Below are 19,341 nucleotides of genomic sequence, written 5' to 3'. Positions count from 1 at the left end.
GGTATTCTGCAGCAGCCCCAGGTGAAGGAGCGTTATCAGGAATTGTGCAACCTCAGCTATGGGAACTATGCATGTGAAAAAGCCCGGGGCAGGAAGAACCGGCCTGGCCATTGTGCTTGGGCTGGGGAGGAGAGGCTGGGCTGAAAGTTTGGACAGTTCTTGGCTTGGAGTCTGGAGGGCCCTTTAGAAAGTGATCCCGCCCAGCCAGCCCTCAGAGAGAGCAGGCCAGCATCCTGCTGGACGGTAATAAAGAGGTTACTGTGGGAAGCTGGAGCTTGTTCGGGAAACACTAGGAACATGAAAGATAGGTTATGCATTCTTCGGTCCCAAGAGAATCACCACCCAGTATTAGACTTGGCAAAAGGCTTTTCTCTCCTCCTCTGAGCCGCCTCCTTAGAAAAGACACACTGTCTGAATACCGAATGCCCACCGTGGTCTCATGTCCTCACAGCGTTAGGAAAGTGACAACCAGTTACCCACTGGTGGTTGCCCCTGAGAGGAGGGTAAGGGGTCTCCGGGAGGCTCCCAGCCCCCAGACGGCTCTCCCTGACAGGTGTGCCTGTGTACTGCTTGCAGGGTGCTCCTGGCAGAACCTACCTGTCTCCACGGCGACACATCCGGCCGTTTTTCCAGGAGGGCCTGTTGGTAAACATTCAGGAATGTTTGTGCTCCTCCAGAGATTTGTAATTAAGAAGAGGCAGAACTCGTTCTTGTCTGGCACCCTCCCCTCCCTACCTCTTGCCCCTCCAGCATCTGGGCCATTTGATTTCACAAGTGGGGTTTTCGGCAGCCCAAGATGTGGAGGCTGGAAGTAGGGACCGACTGGACCAGAGTGGATGGTGGTGAATTGCTTCACCCGAGGGTGGGGGCTGGGAGTTCCAGGCCGGCCCCCAAGTCCTGGCCACATCTGAAAGCGGACATTTCTTCCCAGGTTGCATTCTTAGCACTTGTCCAAGGTGAAACATTGCAGGTCAGAAGAGCACCCACAGTTCCCGGGGCTGTGGGGGTGGCTGGTTTAAATGGACAGTTCCTCTCCTTATCTGGCAGGAAGAGTGAGTGTATGTATATATGTGTGAGTGTGTCTGTTTAAATCTTTGTGCAGCCAAAAACACATCTCTTCATCCTGAGTGACACATCTCTACACACTGAATAATTCATCTCCCTCTTGGCATTTGTTCCAGAGAGAATCTTGCTGTCCAGATTTCTTGTAAGTTGCATAGCCTTCCATAGGAGCTTCCTTGTTTCCCATGGAAGAGCTCTCGGAGTGAGGATATCAGTCAGCTGGCCCTGTGGCATTTCCCCTGTGAATGCATCAAAGGGGAGCCAGAATGTCAGGCCCAAAGTGTTTCTTTCTCCTCTGCCCTCTGCTTCTAGCTTTGGTCTTCTTGCCTGCCCCCGCTTCTTTACTGCTCTTGGGTACAATGTCTATGCTCACTGCAAGTGGGAATCAGCATTGTGCCCTGCTAGCGTATCCACATATCTGTCACATTACTGATGTTTGGAGCAAACAAATGTATTAAGCTCTGACTTCTCAATGTGTAAGGCTGGAACAATCAGTGGAGTTAATGGTTTTCCAGATAGTGACACATTTTCAGTGTTTCAGTTCTCTCCTCCTAACCCCATCTCCATCCTTACACACGGCAAGCTCAGTAAATCATTTGTATTAATGATTTTGAAACAATTGCCTTTTTATTAAGCAGCCATGGACTCCCCAGGTCTATTGAATATCTTTGCACTAACACATAGATAACTAAAGGTCCCAAATACACTAAAGCTCCCATGCCTTTTGCCTGCTTCAGATGTCCCTGTGGTCGGTTTCACCATCTGTACTTCTAACGTGGCTTGCTCTGTGTTCCAGATTGTTCTCAGACTCACTTTGTCTTGTTAATGTTTATTAGCAGAGCTCGAGTTTTGGAATCTGGCAGTGGAGCTTCAGGTTATACCCCTGGTGTTTACTGACTGCATGATGTCAAGCATGTTTTCTTATTTGTAAAACAGAGTAAGAGCACCTGCTACCCGGAAAGGGAATCTGACAGATACACAACTTGCTTTCTAGGCCTAGAGTTAGCCATTATTAAAGTTATGATTCATATATAAACATTGCAAATCAATTAGTAAAAAAAAGAAAATTACACTGAAATCCCTATATTCAGATAGCATTTTAATGTCTATCCAGTTTCTTTACAAACTCTCTCTCTTTCTTTCTCTCTCTGTAAAATGTCATATTGTAACAGTATCCTGTCGTTTTTATCTTTCAACTATGTTGTTTTTCTCGGAATATATTGAGAGCATCTTCCATGTTAACAAAGTAAAGAACACTTGATCTTTTTTGCTTGTTCCTATATATTCATTACATTATTCACCCATTGCACAAATATATATTAAGCACCAATTGTGCCAGACACAGGATTCTGTAGCTTGGGTGCACCACTGATTAAAATCACTTAAGTAATCTCCAAGGAGGAACTTTGAAAGGTGGTGATCCATGCATAGAAACGGGGGAGCTGTTGGGAGGGGATGTATCTTCTTGGTTTTCCAAGTTGCAAACTGTCTATTATTAAGATTCGTAGGCCAGGCATGGTGGCTCACACCTGGAATCCAAGCACTTTGGAGGCCAAGGCGGGCGGATCACCTGAAGTCGGAAGTTCAAGACCAGCCTGACCAACATGGTGAAACGCCGTCTTTAAAAAAAAAAAAAAAAAAAAAAGATTCGTGGCTGGGCGCAGTGGCTCATGCCTGTAATCCCAGCACTTTGGGAGGCCGAGGCAGGCAGATCACGAGGTCAAGAGATCGAGAACATCCTGGCCAACATGGTGAAACCCTGTCTTTACTAAAAATTCAAAAATTAGCTGGGCGTGGTGGCACTCACCTGTAGTCTCAGCTACTCGGGAGGCTGAGGCAAGAGAATCACTTGAACCCAGGAGGTGGAGGTTGCGGTGAGCAGAGAACACGCCCCTATACTTCAGCCTGGGCAACAGAGTGAGACTCAGTCTCAAAAAAAAAAAAAAAAAAAAAAAAAGATTTGTACCTCTGCTGGTAGGTGGGACTTCTCTGGGCACAGTGCAGGTGGAGGATGAGGCAGAAAGAAAGATCTCGCTGGTGGCCTAGCCATGCCTGTTCTTCCCCCACAGATTGGCCTGTCATCAGCCAGTCCCTCCCCATGGAGGGCATGCCTGTGTGTGGAGCTTTCCTTCAGAGTCCCTTTCAAGGCTTTGTTAGATGAGGTGATGTTAGGTGAGGCATGGCTCTTGGTCGCTGGTCTTCATTCTCCATAAGGAAGAGGGAACAAACTTAACGTTGAGCAAGACACCGAGGGATGTGGCCTTTTGATTCTGGCATCTAGCACGGCATGGGGGGCAGTGGCAAGTGGTCCAGAGACTTTATCCAGCTCGTTTGGAGCAAGTGCTCCTGAACCAACTGCATCCTGAGCTGAGGACTCCATCATCTGTGTCTTCCCCATTTTCCCTCCTTCTACTCCAAAACTGTGGCTTGTGTTTCCCATGGGGCTTAGGAGATGCACTGAAGGTGTGAACTGTTAAGAGAATCTGGTAGCTCCTCGCAGGGGCCCTGGAGACCAGCCATCTTGCTTGAAATCCCAGCTTTGTCTTTGACACTGAGAATGTTATTTAGTCTTTCTTAGCCTCAGTTTCTCCTTCTGGTAAATGGAGGTAAGGATAACTAATGATTTTTTTTTTTTTTTGAGACAGAATTTTGCTCTTGTTGCCCAAGCTGGAGTACAGTGGCACGATCTCAGCTCACTGCAACCTCCACCTCCCGGGTTCAAGTGATTCTCCTGTCTCAGCCTCCCAAGTAGCGGGGATTATAGGCACCCGCCACCACGCCTGGCTAATTTTGTATTTTTGGTAGAGACGGGGTTTTTACATGTTGGTCAGACTGTACTGAAACTCTCAACCTCAGGCGATCCACCCGCCTCAGCTTCCCAAAGTGCTGGGATTACAGGCATGAGCCACCACGCCCAGCCTAATGATTTTTAATTTCCCTTTCACACTGGTACCTGTGCCAAAAGTACTCACAAACATGGTCTTATTTAACCCACCCAACAACCAGAGTGTTAGTACTGTCCCCGTTATACAGATAAGAATACTGAGGCTCAGAGAAGTAAAGTAAGTTGCCTAACTCACACAGCCAATAAGTAATGCTTACTGAACCCTTATTTGTTGTTGTTGGTGGTGGTGGTGGTGTTTTAAAGGCAGGGTCTTGCTCTGTTACCCAGCTTATAGTGGCAGTAGTGCCATCATAGCTCACTGCAGCCTCCAACCCCTGGGCACAAGCAGTTCTCCCACCTCAGTCTCCCGAGGAGCTGAGACAGCAGGTGCACACCACCGTACCTGGCTAACTTAGCACATAATGTGTTGCATACCACACACTTCTGGCCTCATCCTCATGGAACCAACAGTCTTCCACAATGCAGCAGTAAATTACTATCAGAAGCTTTTGAGTATTCATTCATTCAACCAAAAGATATTTTTCATAGCCTGCCAGAGCCTGGGTATATAGTGGTACATGAACATGCCAGGTCCTTTCCAGCAGGGGCTCTTTCAGTGCCCCTTTCTTCATGCATTTTTCTTTAAGTTGGATTTGGAGTGGGCTTTAGAGGGCAGGAGAGTGTAATCCTTATCTTTTTTTGTTTCTTCTTATGTATTCATTACATTATTCACCCACTGCGCAATTTTTTTTTTTTTTTTTGAGACAAAGTTTTACGCCATCACCCAGGCTGGAGTGCAGTGGTGCGATCTTGGCTCACTACCGTCTCCACCTTCCAGGTTCAAGCGATTCTCCTGACTCAGCCTCCTGAGTAGCTGAGATTACAGGCAGCAGCCATCATGCCCAGCTAATTTTGCATTTTTAATAGAGATGGGGTTTTATCACATTGGCCAGGCTGGTCTCAAACTCCTGACCTCAAGTGATCCACCCACCTCAGCCTCCCAAAGTGCTGGGATTACCGGTGTGAACCACCGCACTGGACCCCATTGCACAAGTATTTATTGAGCACCAATTGTCCTGGACACAGGACTGTAGCTTGGTTGCACCATAGATTAAAATCATTTAATCCCCAAGAAGGATTTTTTTTGGAGGAGGGATGGGGACAGAGTTTTGCTCCTGTTGCCTGGGCTGGAGTGCAATGCTGCAATCTCGGCTCACTGCAACCTCCGCCTCCTGGGTTCAAGTGATTCTCCTGCCTCAGCCTCCTGAGTAGCTGGGATTACAGGCATGCACCACCACGCCCGGCTAGTTTTGTATTTTTAGTAGAGGGAGGATATTTCCACATTGGTCAAGCTGGTCTTGAACTCCTGACCTCAGGTGATTTGCCCGCCTCAGCCTCCCAAAGTGCTGAGATCACAAGCATGAGCCACCATGCCCGGCCCCAAGAAGGAATTTAAAAGGTGATGATCCATATGCAGCAGCAGGGGAGCTGTTGAGAGGGGCCGTATCTAACAAGTCTCATTCCTAGGAAGGAAGATCCTGATGAGCAATCCTAGACCCCAGGCCAGTCATCTCCCGTCCTGCCCCGTTGTACTTCACTTTGCCAATCTATAGAAAGAATCTGAAGCAGAGCCCTCTGGGCTTCTAGAATTGGGATCAGGTAGGAAGCAGACAGGAGAAGGAGATTGTAGAATATGTATTTTAGGCAGAGGCAGCAACAGGGAGAAGCCAAAGTGTCTGTCTGGAGGGACCACCCAGGCTGAATCTCATATACCCAGATTCCTGGCTTCCCATACTCTGCTTAAAATACTTAACAAATCATTTGTGATAGTTTTCCAGCACTGACACGCCTTTGCTAGTTTAGTTGAGTGATATGTTTCTTTGATTCGGCTGCTGAGACTTGGTGATTACTACCACTTCACTCCCCACAAGGTGGGGACATAGAGAGTGGTTCTTGCAAAAAGATCATTTTGGCCTGGATTGTCTAGGGAGGCGCTGTTGTGGGTGCAAGCATTTGGGAATCAGCTCAAGAGGAAAATAAATAGTACTCATTGGCCAAACTCACAGGGATGGAACATCTGCTATTCCTGATTTTGCGGCAAGCCAGGCTTCCAAAGGGCAAGTGACCATGACAGATGTGAGACAGAGCCAGGATAAAGATTGGAGGTGGGGTTGGCTGAGTGAGTTGCAGTTGGAGAAGCCAAGGAGGGCTGGAGTCCAAGTAGCAAGACTTGACTTCAGACCTTTTTCCTGCAAACCCTCAATTAGAGATGGAGAAATAGAGACCCCAAGAAGTAGGGTGACTTGCTCCAGTCACTTCTGAAGGAGTGGCAAAGTTGGGACTAGATTCCCTGCCTCCCCAACAGGGTGATCTCTTCCTGCCGCTGCAACTACGTGTTCGCCTTCCTGGGAACAAAGGGGACAACAGAGCTGGTGCTGCTGCAGTGCAAAACTTCTGGATCTATTGGGCCAGCCCAGAAAAGCAAGAAGCCCAGAGAAGCAGCAAGTTGTAGGCGTTTGGGGATTGTAGGCTGATGGAGTCTGTTTCTCCTCTCCCTTGCCAGGTACACCAAACCGCTCACCTTTGCTGACTGCATTAGTGATGAGTTGCCGCTAGGATGGGAAGAGGCATATGACCCACAGGTTGGAGATTACTTCATAGACCACAACACCAGTAAGTTCCTGACGGTCCTCCCTTCCCCGTGCCCTCTTTATCCCTCTACCTCCAAGCCCACCCTCCCTCCAAGTCTGGAAGAACCACTTGCAGACTCTTGGAGCCAGATTGTATTTTGTTTTATATAGATTTAGATAGCAATGTCGATGTAGATATAGATAGATAATGTATGCTCATGTAAAAATAACAGTTTAGAAGGGTTTTTAATAGAATCTAAAACTCCTCTCACAATGCAGCTCCCCAATTTTATGGGGGTAGCCATTGCAAACAGTTTCTTATGTGTCATTCCAGAAATTTTCTAATCATGTGTTTGCGTGCGTATGTGTATATATGCACATATATACTTACATAGATAAATTTATGGGCATACCTTTGTTTTTCCGTAAAAGAAAGATGCATCATTGTCATTGTCAGACCATCTTAGAGCAGCCAGAGCTCTATCAAGTTCCCCACGGCACGTATGCATATGTGTCCATAGTGGATTGGCAAGAGTGTGAGTGTGTGTGTGTGTGTGTGTGTGTGTGTGTGTGTGTGTGTGTGTGTGTCTGGCCCATCATACCAGTCAGCCCACCCTCACTTTGTATCTGTGATCCAAGTATTCTGATCCATTACGAAGATTCCAAGTACCTTTGTCTCTGGGATGATGATGGAGAAATGACTTAAGGAGAAGCAGGTGGTCTGATAGGTGGAGGAACCCAGGGAGCAGTCCTCCAGCGGGGGAGACTTGATGTGCGTTTGAGCCTCATCCATTGAGCACCCTCTTGGCCAAGACTGTTCTCTGAAATTTGCTGTCCCACTTGTCCATGTGTACAGAGAAAAGGGATTTTTCTGCCTCACTCTCAGCCTTCTGAACTGTAGCATCCTCTTAATCCTCTCAGGCAAGAAGAAAATGGAACGAAATGGGATGTTCCTGGCAAAGTCTGAAGGCTGACACGAGAGCATCAAATCCTAATAGCCTCTGTTTACCAAGCACACACCACCCGTGCCATGTCCTGTGCTGGGCACTTGAAAGGCATTATCTCTTTTAATCCTCCCAATTCCTGGTGAGATGTTTGGATGATCATCCATATGTTCTAAATGGGATTTAGAGTTAATTGACTATTTAAGACTCACAGCTAAAATGTGGTAGGGCTGGGATTTGAACTGGTGCTAGAGAATGAAGTACTTCTCCATCCACTTCCTCTTCTGCGTTTCAGTAGTGCCCTGGCCGAGCTTCATCACCCTGTATTATAATAATGTCCCTCTTGTTACAAGTCTCCTAGAGCAGAGACTGTGTCTAGTTCATCTCTCTAGTCCCAGGCCTGTGCCTGGTAAGGCACATAGTAGGTGTGAACTTAACCTTTGCTAAACAGAAAAGGGCATACGTGCATGAATGCATGAATAAATGGAGGCATGAGCGGACTGTTGTTGGCACCAAAGTGTAGAAGAGCTTCTGAGAGACAGCTAATGGCATTAATTGCATTGTTGGGGGTAGCAAAGGTTTTTATTAGCACTCATGATTGCGTACTGGATAATGAGAAGTAAATATGCCTAATTGAGTGTGTATGGGGAAAGAGGTTAATGCTTGGAGGGCTGCATGGGATGCTGGGTTAAACACTGATGTGCAGGAGCCCTAATCAGTCTTTTCCTGTTTCTAATTGCTGAGTGCATCCCCCTCATTAAAATCTCATGGCAGGAGTGGGATTTTAAGGTGCTTCTCAGAGCTGTTGGAGAAATGGAAGAAAGGAGTAGCAGGCGATGGCAGAGTTTAGTCTTGAGGGAACGAAGGCAGAAATGGGATGTATGGGGGTGATTATATGGGGCCATAGTAGGAAGAATTCTATCTGGTAGTTTCACAAGCTGTCAGGCTACTGGTTTTCTCTTGGTTTGAGGAGGTCTGGTTGGATTGGTGGGACCTCCTCAGTAGATGGAGCCATTGATGCCAGTATAGTAGGAATATGACCACCAAGGCCTAAGCATTCAGAGCCATGAACTTGGACCAGTTCTGTGTGTGCATTGTTCATGGACTGAAGTTCTCTTAAGAGTTATAGATGCATGGCCGGGCGCGGTGGCTCAAGCCTGTAATCCCAGCACTTTGGGAGGCCGAGGCAGGTGGATCACGAGGTCAAGAGATCGAGACCATCCTGGTCAACATGGTGAAACCCCGTCTCTACTAAAAATACAAAATATTACCTGGACATGGTGGCGCATGCCTGTAATCCCAGCTACTCAGGAGGCTGAGGCAGGAGAATTGCCTGAACCCAGGAGGCGGAGGTTGCGGTGAGCTGAGATCGCGCCATTGCACTCCAGCCTGGGTAACAAGAGCGAAACTCCGTCTCAAAAAAAAAAAGAGTTATAGATACAATAGCGGGCACAATTGCCTATGTCTGTAGTCCCAGATACTTGGGAGGCTGAGGCAGGAGGATCATTTGAACCCAGGAGTCCAAGGCTAGTCTGGGTAACATAGCAAGGGCTTGTCTCTTTAAAAAAAAGAAAAAGAAAAAGAAAAAAGAGGTATAGGCACAATATGATCAAACAATAATTTGCTCCTACATTCACCATCAAACATTCATTTATTGAACAAATGTTTATTGGCCACCTGTTCTGGAAGCTTGCGATACATGAGAGTACAAAATGGCAAAGATCCTTGCTCCTGTAGAAATTTCATTTTGATAGGAGAGACAGGAAATAAATACGTAGATTATGTAGTATGTTAGAGAATGTTCAGTACACGGAAAAAAGGAGCAAAGTGGGTGGCTGAGGTGTGCTTGGGGTGGCGAAGTAAGGACCATGGTAATGACGACCAAGTGCACCATTAAATATGGTCTTCAGAAAAGAAAATCTTGTTGAGAAAATGAGATCTGAGCTAAGACCTGAAAGAGGTGAGAGAGCACTTCAAATAGAAAGCATAGATAGAACAAGAACTCCAAGGTGTGATCACATTTAGCTTGGTCAAGGGATAGCAAGGAGGTAAGTGTGCTATAGCATGATGAATGAGGAGAGGGGGATGGACATCAGGACAGAGGAGAGCAGGGTAGAGATCAGGCAGTGCCCTAAAGCCTTAGCTCTTGCTAAGTGAGCCATTGGAGAGAGTTAAACAGATAGGCAACATGATCTGACTTATGTCTTAAAAGGGCCAATCTGACTGCTGTGCTGAGAATACATCTTAGTAGGACAAGGGCTGAGACAAGGCGACTTGTGAGAGAGAAATGCCACAGTCCGGGCACCCTAGACCAGGGCTGTCGCAGTGGTCAGAATGAAGACTGGCCAGATGCTGGATGCATTTTCTAGGTATAGACAACAGGATTTCCCAATAGATTGCATGCAAAGTGTGGGGGAAAAAAAGCGGGGCGGGGGGCGGGGAAGAAGAGCTCCAGGGGCTGAGCAGCTGGAAGGATGGAGTTGCTATCAACTGACTGGAGAAAACTGCAGGAGAGTAGACAGGAGGAAGAGCACAAGTTCATTTGGACTGGTCGAGACTCTGATGCCTGTTACCCATTTGAGAGGAGATGTGGCTTGACATTTTAATATGCAAATCTGGAGTTTAGGAAAGAGATCTGGGCTGAACATAAGTATTTGAGAGTTGCTGGCATATAGCTGAATGTAAAGACGTTAAGTCGTTGATGAATGAAACAGAGAAGAGGACCAAGGAATAAGTCATGGGTCTCCAGACAGCAGAGGGTGGCAAGAAGAAGAAAGCAGCATTGACTCTGAGAAAGAGTGATCAGAAAGGAGGGCAGGAAACCAGAGTGTCTTGGAAGCCACGTGAAGGAAACTTATCAAGCAGAGAATTGCCAACAGTGTTGAATGCTTCTGACAGAGCAAATATAAAGAGGGCCAAGGACAGACCAATAGATTTAGCAACCTGGGTGACCCTGACTTTGCAGGGAAGCTTTGGACAAGGACTGGGAGCAAAAGCCTGACTAGAGTGAGTCTAAAAGAAAATAAAGGGGAGGAATTGGAAGCAGCAATGCAGGCAACTCTTTCTTTTTTTCATTTTTTTAGATGGAGTCTCACTCTGTCACCCAGATTGGAGTGCAGTAAGGCAATCTCAGCTCCCTGCAACCTCCACCTTTCAGGTTCAAGCAATTCTCCTGCCTCAGCCTCCCTAGTAGCTGGGACTACAGGTGCACCCCACCACACCCAGTTAATTTTTGTATTTTTAGTAGAGACAGGGTTTCACCATGTTGGCCAGGCTGGTCTCAAACTCCTAACCTCAGGTGATCCAACTGCCTTGGCCCCCCAAAGTGCTGGGATTACAGACATGAGCCACCATGCCCAGCCTACAGATAACTCTTTCTAAAACATAACTCATTTTTATTATTTCATGTCAGTATTCAGTATCCCCACTGATTATCTACATGCACCATGATTAGATGGTTTCAATCAGTGATCAAATTATATGTCTATTTTCTCTTCATACTATATCATAAATATCTAAGGGATGCTACATAATCTTCATATTTGTCTATTTTTTTAAATTGCATTTTAGGTTTGGGGGTACATGTGAAGACTGCATTTTAGGTTTTGGGGTACATGTGAAGAACATACAAGATTGTTTTATAGGTACACACATGGCAGTGTGATTTGCTGCCTTCCTCCCCATCACCTATGTCTTGCATTCACCCCATGCTATCTCTCCCCAACTCCCCACCCCCTGCTGTCCCTCCCCTATTTCACCCCAACAGACTCCAGTGTGTGATGCTCCCCTCCCTGTGTCCATGTGTTCTCATTGTTCAACACCTGCCTATGAGTGAGAACATGCGGTGTTTGATTTTCTGTTCCTGTGTCAGTTTGCTGAGAATGATGGTTTCCAGGCTCATCCATGTCCCTACAAAGGACACGAACTCATCGTTTTTTATGGCTGCATTAGTCTATTTTGTTTTTTAGACAGAGTCTTGCTCTGTCCCCAGGCTGGAGTACAGTGCCACAATCCTGGCTCACTTGGAACTTCCACCTCCTGGGTTCAAACAATTCTCCTACCTCAGCCTCCTGAGAAGCTGGAATTACAGGCATGCACCATCACATCCAGCTAATCTTTGTACTTTTAGTACAGATGGGGTTTTACTGTGTTGGCCAGGCCTGTCTCAAACTCCTGACGTCAGGTGATCCGCCTACCTGGGCCTCCCAGAGTGCTGGGATTACAGGTGTGAGCCACCATGCCTGGCCCATATTTGTCATTTTTAACACATCAAAAGGATGTGTTAATACATTTTAACACATAATGGAGGAAGTCCTAACCAGAGCAATCAAGGCAAGAAAAAGAAATAGAAGGCATCCAAATAGGAAAAGAAGAAGTCAAAATCTCTCTCTTCACTGATGATATGATCTATACCTAGAAAACTCTTCTGCCAAAAGACTTATAGAACTGATAAATTATTTCAGTAAAGTTTCAGGATACAAAATCAATGTAAAAAAAAAAATCAGTAACATTTCTATACACCAATAATGTTCAAACTGAGAATCAAATCAAGAATGCAATCCCATTTACAGTAGCCACACATTAAAAAAGAAATTCCTAGGAACACATCTAGCCAAGGAGGTGAAAGATCTCTATAAGGAGAACTACAAAACACTGCTGAAAGAAATCACAGATGACACAAACAAATGGAAAAGCATTCCGTGCTCATGGATTGGAAGTATCAGTATTATTTAAATGGCCATACTGCATAAAGCAATCTGCAGATTCAATGTTAATCGTATCAGACTACCAACATCATTTTTCACAATCTTAGAAAAAACTATTCTAAATTCATTTCGAGCCAAAAAAGAGTCCAAATGGCCAAAGCAATCCTAAGCAAAAAGAACAAAGCCAGAGGCACCATATTACCCAACTTCAAACTATACTATCAGGCTGCCGTATCCAAAACAGCATGATACTAGTATAAAAGCAGGCACACAGACTGATGGAACAGAATAGAGAATCCAGAAATAAAGCCACACGCTGACAGCTATTTCATCTTCAACTAAGTTGACAAAAATAAGCAGTGGGGAAAGGACTCCAGGTTCAATAAATGGTGTTGGTATAACTGGCTAGCCATATGCAGAAGAATAAATCGAAACCCCTACCTTTTACCATATACAAAAATTAACTCAAAATGGATTAAAGATTTAAATGTAAGACCTCAAACTATAAGAAGCCTAGAAAAAAACCTAGAAAACACCATTCTGTACATTGGTCTTGGGAAACGATTTATGATTAAGTCCTCAAAAGCAATTACAACAAAAACTAAAATTGATAAATGGGACTTAATTAAACTAAAAAGCTTCTACACAGCAAAAGAAGCTATCAACAGAGTAAACAGACAATCTATGGAATGGGAGAAAATATTTGTGAACTATGCATCCAGTAAAGGTCTAAATCCAGAATCGTAAGGAACTTAAAAAATTTAACAAGCAAAAAACAACCCCATTAAAAAGTGAGCAAAAGACATGAACAGATACTTCCCAAAAGACATAAAAGAGGCTAACAAACATGAAAAAATGCTTCACATCGGTGATCATCAGAGAAATGCAAATCAAAACCATGGTGAGATACCATCTCACACCAGTCAGAATGGCTATTATTAGAAAGTCAGAACACAACAGATGCTGGCGAGGATGTGGTGAAAAGGGAATACTTATATGCTGTCAGTGGAAATGTAAATTAGTTCAGCCTCTATGGAAAGCAATTTGGAGGTTTCTCACAGAACTTAGAACTACCATTTGACCCAGCAGTCTTGTTACTGTGTATATGCAAAAGGAAAGAAATCATTCTACCAAAAAGACACATGGACTTACACGTTGAGGACAATACTATTCCTAATAACAAAGACATAGCATCAGTGTTAGTGCCCGTCAGCGGTGGCTTGAATAAAGAAAATATGGTACATATACACCATGGAATAGTATACAGCCATTAAAAAGAACGAAATCATGTCCTTTGCTGTAACATGGATGCAGCTGGAGGCCATTATTCTAAGCAAATTAACACAAGAACAATCAAATACCATGTTCTCACTTATAAGTGGGAGCTAAACAATGGGTACTCATGGACATGAAAGATGGCAGCAGTAGACACTAGGGACTGCTAGAGAGTGTAGGGAGATGGGGGCAAAGGTTGAAAAACTACCGGTTGGGTACTGTGCTCAGTACCTGGGTGACCCGTTCCATCATACCCCAAACCTCAGCATCATGCAATACATCCATGTAACAAACATGCACATGTACCCCTAAATCTAAAATTTTAAAGTTAAAATTTTTTAAAAAGGGAAATATAAAACACATAATGGAAGTACCATAATGCTCCTGTTGCCAAGCTTTTGCGTTGTTTCCATTGATTATTTATTTTCACTAAATAGCACTCAGGGAAGAGTCTTTATGCATGCTGCTTTCTTTCTGATAATTTCCTGAAGATTCATTTCCAAGTATAGGATTTTTAAGACAAAGTTATAAATACCTTGGGAGCTTTTAGTATGTATTCCTAGATTGGTGAATATTTCCAAGAGATTATATCAGCCTGTATTGCCACAAGCCATAAGGGTCCTGTTTTCTTCAGAGCTTCATCAGTATGGGGCTATCTTCATTTCTTTTGATGCATTTATCATAGGTTTAAACTCTTCATTGTTTTGAATTTGCCCGCCTTTGCATAGTAACAAGGTTGAATGTTCTCCAGATGTTTTTAAGAGAATTGCTTTAGTTGTTGCTGAAGCCCTCGGAAAATGCAGTATTGTTAGCTGCATAAGTGTGTGTGCAGTGCGGAGAAAGCAGGTGTTTGGCGAGCGTAGGAAGGGGTGGGTGTATGGAGAGCTCAGGAGTGTGCTGCTGTGTGCTGTATGGAGGATATGTGTAGAGTGTGTTCGTAGTGAGAGATTTAGAGCACGGAGCGGAAGAAGTGGAGAAGTGCTTCTCAGTGACAACTGCACTAAAGCAGATACAAGTTTGGGAAGTAGCTGCCTTTGGGAGGAAGGGATATGAGGGAGATTTTTTTTTTCTCCACCCTGCCGGGAGATGTTTTATGTAGGAAATTTTATAGTGGGCTGTATTATTAAACTGTATCTATGTATACTTTTAATTGAAACAAGAACTAAAAAAGTAGTGGCCAAGGAGATCTCTAAGGGCCTGCCAGTTATAAAGTTATCCATTTTGGTGAAATGGACTTAAGCAAGGACAGTGTCAGCAGAAGGGCTGGGCTGTGGGAAGACCCCCTTAGGGTGTGACAGTTCAGAACTAACAGCATTTAACAGTTATTTTTTTTTTTTCCTTTGAGATAGAGTTTTGCTCTTGTCACCCAGTGCAATGGCATGATCTTGGCTCACTGCAACCTCCACCTCCTGGGTTCAAGCGATTCTCCCGCCTTAGCCCCCTGAGTAGCTGGGATTACAGGCATGTGCCCCCACACTTGGCTAATTTTTGTATTTTTAGTGCAGACAGGGTTTTGCAATGTTGATCGGGCTGATCTTGAACTCCTGACCTCAAGTTATCCTCCCGCCTCAGCCTCCCAAAGTACTGGGATTACAGGCATGAGCCACTGTGCCCAGCCAACACAGCTCTTTAGAACCATGTAAAGAACTTATAAAAGGTCAAATGCCCCTAAAGGATAATCTTTTCAACAATTGCTGGTACAACTGGTATCCACGTGGAAGAAAAAGGCCTCCGCTTCTACCTTCGTCTCACACCATGTGTAAAATTAAACTCAAAATGGACCACAGACCTAAATGTAAAAGCTAAAACTATAAAACATCTAGAAGAAAACGTGAGAAAATCTGCAAGATTTTAAGATGGGCAAAGATTTTTTTGGGCAAGCCATAAAAAGTACTAACCAGAAAAGAAAAATTGATGAATTTGGTTTCATCAAATTAAAAACCTTTGTTCTTCAAAAGACATTATTAAGAAACTAAAAAGACAAGCTACAGATAAGGAGACAATATTGCCTCTGCCTAACATATATCTAACAAAGAACCCATATTCCAAGTATGTAAAGAAGTCTTACAACTTAATAAGAAGCAACTGACACACTCCCTCATGCCTGTAATCCCAGCACTTCAGGATGCTGAGGTGGAGGGTCACTTGAGCCCAAGAGTTCAAGACCAGCCATAGTGAGAAATAAGGCAGCATAGTGAGACTTCATCTCTATAAAGATAAAAACAGAAAATTAGCTGGGCATGGTGGTGCATGCCTGTAGTCCCTGCTACTCGGGAGGCTGGAGGATCACTTCAGACCAGGAATTCAAGACCAGCCTGGACAGCAAAGTGAGACCCCCATCTCAAAAAATAAAACTGCAACGAGGTATCATTACATACCCACTATCATGACTAAAATGAAGAAAAAAATAACAATACCAATTGCTAGCAAGGATGTGGAAGAACTAGAATTCTGATATACTGTTGGTGAGAATGTAAAATGGTACAACCAGTTTGGAAAAGTTTGCCAGTTTCTTATGAAATTCGACATATACTTGCCCTATATGACCCAGCAATTCTACCCCTGGTATTTTTGCCCAAGAGAAATGAAAATGTGCCTACACAAAGAGTATTAGTCATAGTAATCCCTAACTGGAAGCAAACTAACAATTTATCACAGAGTCAATGTGATATATTCATAGAACAGAATATTATTTAGCAATAACAAGAAATGTACAACAAATGCAGCAACAGGAATGAGTCTCAAAAATCTTATGCTCAGTGAAAGAACTGAGGCCCTAAGAGCATATACCATGTGAGTCTATGCATGTGAAGTTCTAAAACAGGCAAACTGGGAGAGGGGGTGGGTGAGGGAGATTGCCTGGGAGCATCCAAGGCATATTTGAGGTAAAGGAAATATTCGTAGAAATGTAGCAAATTGATGCCCACTTCACACTGTAGATCAGTTGGGTGGAAATCTCTCAGTTGATTCCAACATGCATAGACACTGGTTCTCACCTTGGGTGGCACACTGGAATTATGTACATCATCATTGCTTTATTCTCACTCCCAGAGATTGGGATTTGATTGGTCCAGGAGCAGGATCAAGATTTTTTAAAATTTCTCCCAGATTATTCTAATGTTCAGCCAGGGACTCTCAGCGATGTCTGCACCAGAGTCACCTAGAGAAGCTTCTAAAACTGTGAATACCTTAGCCCCACTCCTGGAAATTCTAATTTAAGTGTTCTGGGGGAGGATTCAGGCTTGGTGTGTGTGTGTGTGTGTGTGTGTGTGTGTGTGTGTGTGTGTGTGTGTGTGTGTTTAGCTTCTCTGCTAATTGTAATATGCAGCAAAGACCCAGAATCACCAGCTGAGGCACTGATTTTTTTTTTAAAAGCAATTTCACTGAGAATCTGTGGGGAGAGGCACGCTTATGGGCTGTTTTTGAGAACAGAAATTACCTACCATTGGAAGGTAATTTGGTAATATCTATTAAAAATGTATGTATGTGTACCCTCTGATCTAGTAGTTTCTCTTTAAGAAATCTATCCCGCAGAATTACTAGAACGAGTTCATAGACGCATGTTTTTAAGAAACCTCATGCAGCATTGAATGTAGTAGCAAAAGAACTGAAAACAATTCAGATATTTCCCATCAAGGTCTGGTTAAATAAACCCAAGTACCATAGAAATGAACGATGTACAGCTGTTTAAAAGACGGTGTACCTACCAGCAAAAATGAGCATGCTGTATCTTTTGGAGATGAAAGCAAGTCACAGACCGATATATACGGCATGTTCCATGTTGCATTAAAGTGACCTTGTATATACAGGCATGTATGTATAACCAAAAATTCGTATGTAATCAGAAGACAGTATCTGTATGAGTCTCAACAACAGTTACCTCTGGGCAGTGGGATTGGAGAGATGGAAACTCTCCTATTTCACAAACTTGTCATGGTGGAATTTTGGGATTTTTCTTTTTTGTATTTTTCATTATTTTTCCATGAAAAAGCAGATCTTTAAAAAGTTACAAACTTGAAGAAACATTGCCAGCCTGTTCAAGACAGGCTGAGCTGCTTTTTTTCTGTGGCCCGTGCTAGCTGGAGGTGTAGGGCAGATTCCTCAGGGAGACCCATGAGTCCCAAACGCAGGGGAAATCCGCAGCTGCTAATGGGAGATGGGAACCCACAGCAGCTGTTCTGTAGCCCAGTTTTACAAAGTCTGCCTCCCCCTTGTTTTTCTATTTTGTCATTGCATTATTTTTGCAGTCGTTCCTGCCTCTTGCTTGGTTTGAAGGGATGGAAAGCTTTCCTCACAAGGGGCAGTTTTTTTTGTAGCTACTGTCAGCAGCCTCCCGACCTTACTTTCCTTCTCAGAATTAAGGAGGAAAAGCTTGAAGAATTGCTATTCCAAGACAGTTCAAAAATGGGTCCTAAGGCTGGGCATGGTGGCTCACGCCTGTAATCCCAGCACTTTGGGAGGCTAAGGTGGGTGGATCACCTGAGGTCAGGAGTTCAAGACTAATCTGGTTAACATGGTGAAACCCTGTCTCTACTAAAAATACAAAAATTAGATGGGTGTGGTGGCAAATGCCAATAATCCCAGCTACTCGGGAGGTTGAGGCAGGAATAATTACTTGAACCCAGGAGGCAGAGGTTGCAGTGAGCTGAGATCACACCACCACACTCCAGCCTGGGTGACAGAGTAAGACTCCATCTCAAAAACAAAAAAAAAAAAAGAGAGAGAGAGAGAGAGAGAAAATAACAACAAAAAGTGATCCTAGGCAATAGTTTGGGTTTCACTTTCACCATCTTTTGTTTTCTTTACCTGGGTACAAGTGCTTTAGTTTCCTGTTTCCTGGGGAGTAGTGATGCAGGGTTCATTACCCTCTTTAATAGATACAAAAGTAGATTCAGAGAGGTTAAACAGCCCTTCCATTGTAACACAGCAATAATTGCAGGAATGAGAACTTGGCCCTACTGCTGCTTCGATCTTTCTTTCACTGGAGATGCCGAATGGACCTGTTTAGGAGGAATGAGAGCTAAAGGGCCTAGATGGGGAGGCATAAACTCAAATGTTCCCAGGGCTGGGCATATGACTTAAATGAAAGGGCAGACCAGGTTTTGACAGATGAGTGCTGGGATTTCTGGCCAGTTATGAACCCAAGGTGGTCAGAACTTCTGAATGATTAAGAAAATCCATGAAACAGGATTTTAATGAATACATCTCTCTGTTTTTACATACCAGTAATCAATTCAGAAGCAACACCTGTCTGAAGGCCGTATTCACCACATGGCCCTGATTGTACAATTTCTGGTTTGTCAATTCCTAACGCCACCCAACAGCTGGGGCTGACTGAGGAGTTAATGGTCCATGGGCATTGATTCTTTGACATTATTTAAACCTCTTTCATGCCTAGTCATCTACTTTTTTTCAGATTATTATCGTTTATGTTTTTTGTACACATAATTTTTTTAAAAAAATAAAATATCCTGCCACCAAGATAATTGTTGATGTTTTCTTATTTTCTCATCTTTTTGAGGATGTGCATATTGATTGTGATACAGTTATTTATTCAGTTTTATGACCTGCCTGCATATCATAAGCACCTTTCCATTTTATTAATTTTTCTTCAAAGACATTATCTTTATAATAGTGCATTCTGTGAATACAGCATGCATACCTATCTGAAGGCTGGATTCACCACATGGCACTGATTGTACAATTTCTCATTTGTCATATTTGAACAGTTATTTCATGTGTGACTTTGAGCAAGTTATTTAACCTCTCTATGCCTCAGTTTTCTCATAGGTATAATGGGGATAGTAATAGAATCTATAAGGTTAGTATAACGATTTAAG

The 19,341-nt window shown here is 43.8% G+C and overlaps 1 protein-coding gene across 8 annotated transcripts in view; it reads left to right on the top strand.

Annotated features, from left to right (window-relative positions):
- Window positions 1-19,341, top strand: part of WWC1 (WW and C2 domain containing 1) — a 187,031-nt gene that overhangs the window by 77,255 nt on the left and 90,435 nt on the right. For 7 of the 8 annotated variants that reach the window (XM_074390375.1, XM_074390374.1, XM_010346667.3 and 4 more), the window contains exon 2: window positions 6,510-6,619. In XM_074390375.1, coding sequence (XP_074246476.1) covers window positions 6,510-6,619 — 110 coding nt within the window. Of the gene's footprint in view, window positions 1-6,509; window positions 6,620-19,341 lie in introns of those variants that run through there. The other variant, XM_074390377.1, reaches the window with a different exon arrangement.

The sequence above is a fragment of the Saimiri boliviensis genome, chromosome 20 (assembly GCF_048565385.1).
Source record: "Saimiri boliviensis isolate mSaiBol1 chromosome 20, mSaiBol1.pri, whole genome shotgun sequence".
NCBI classification, from domain to species: Eukaryota; Metazoa; Chordata; class Mammalia; order Primates; family Cebidae; genus Saimiri; species Saimiri boliviensis.
The sequence above is the reverse complement of the archived record's forward strand: the minus strand, read 5'-3'. Positions and strand labels throughout refer to the sequence as shown.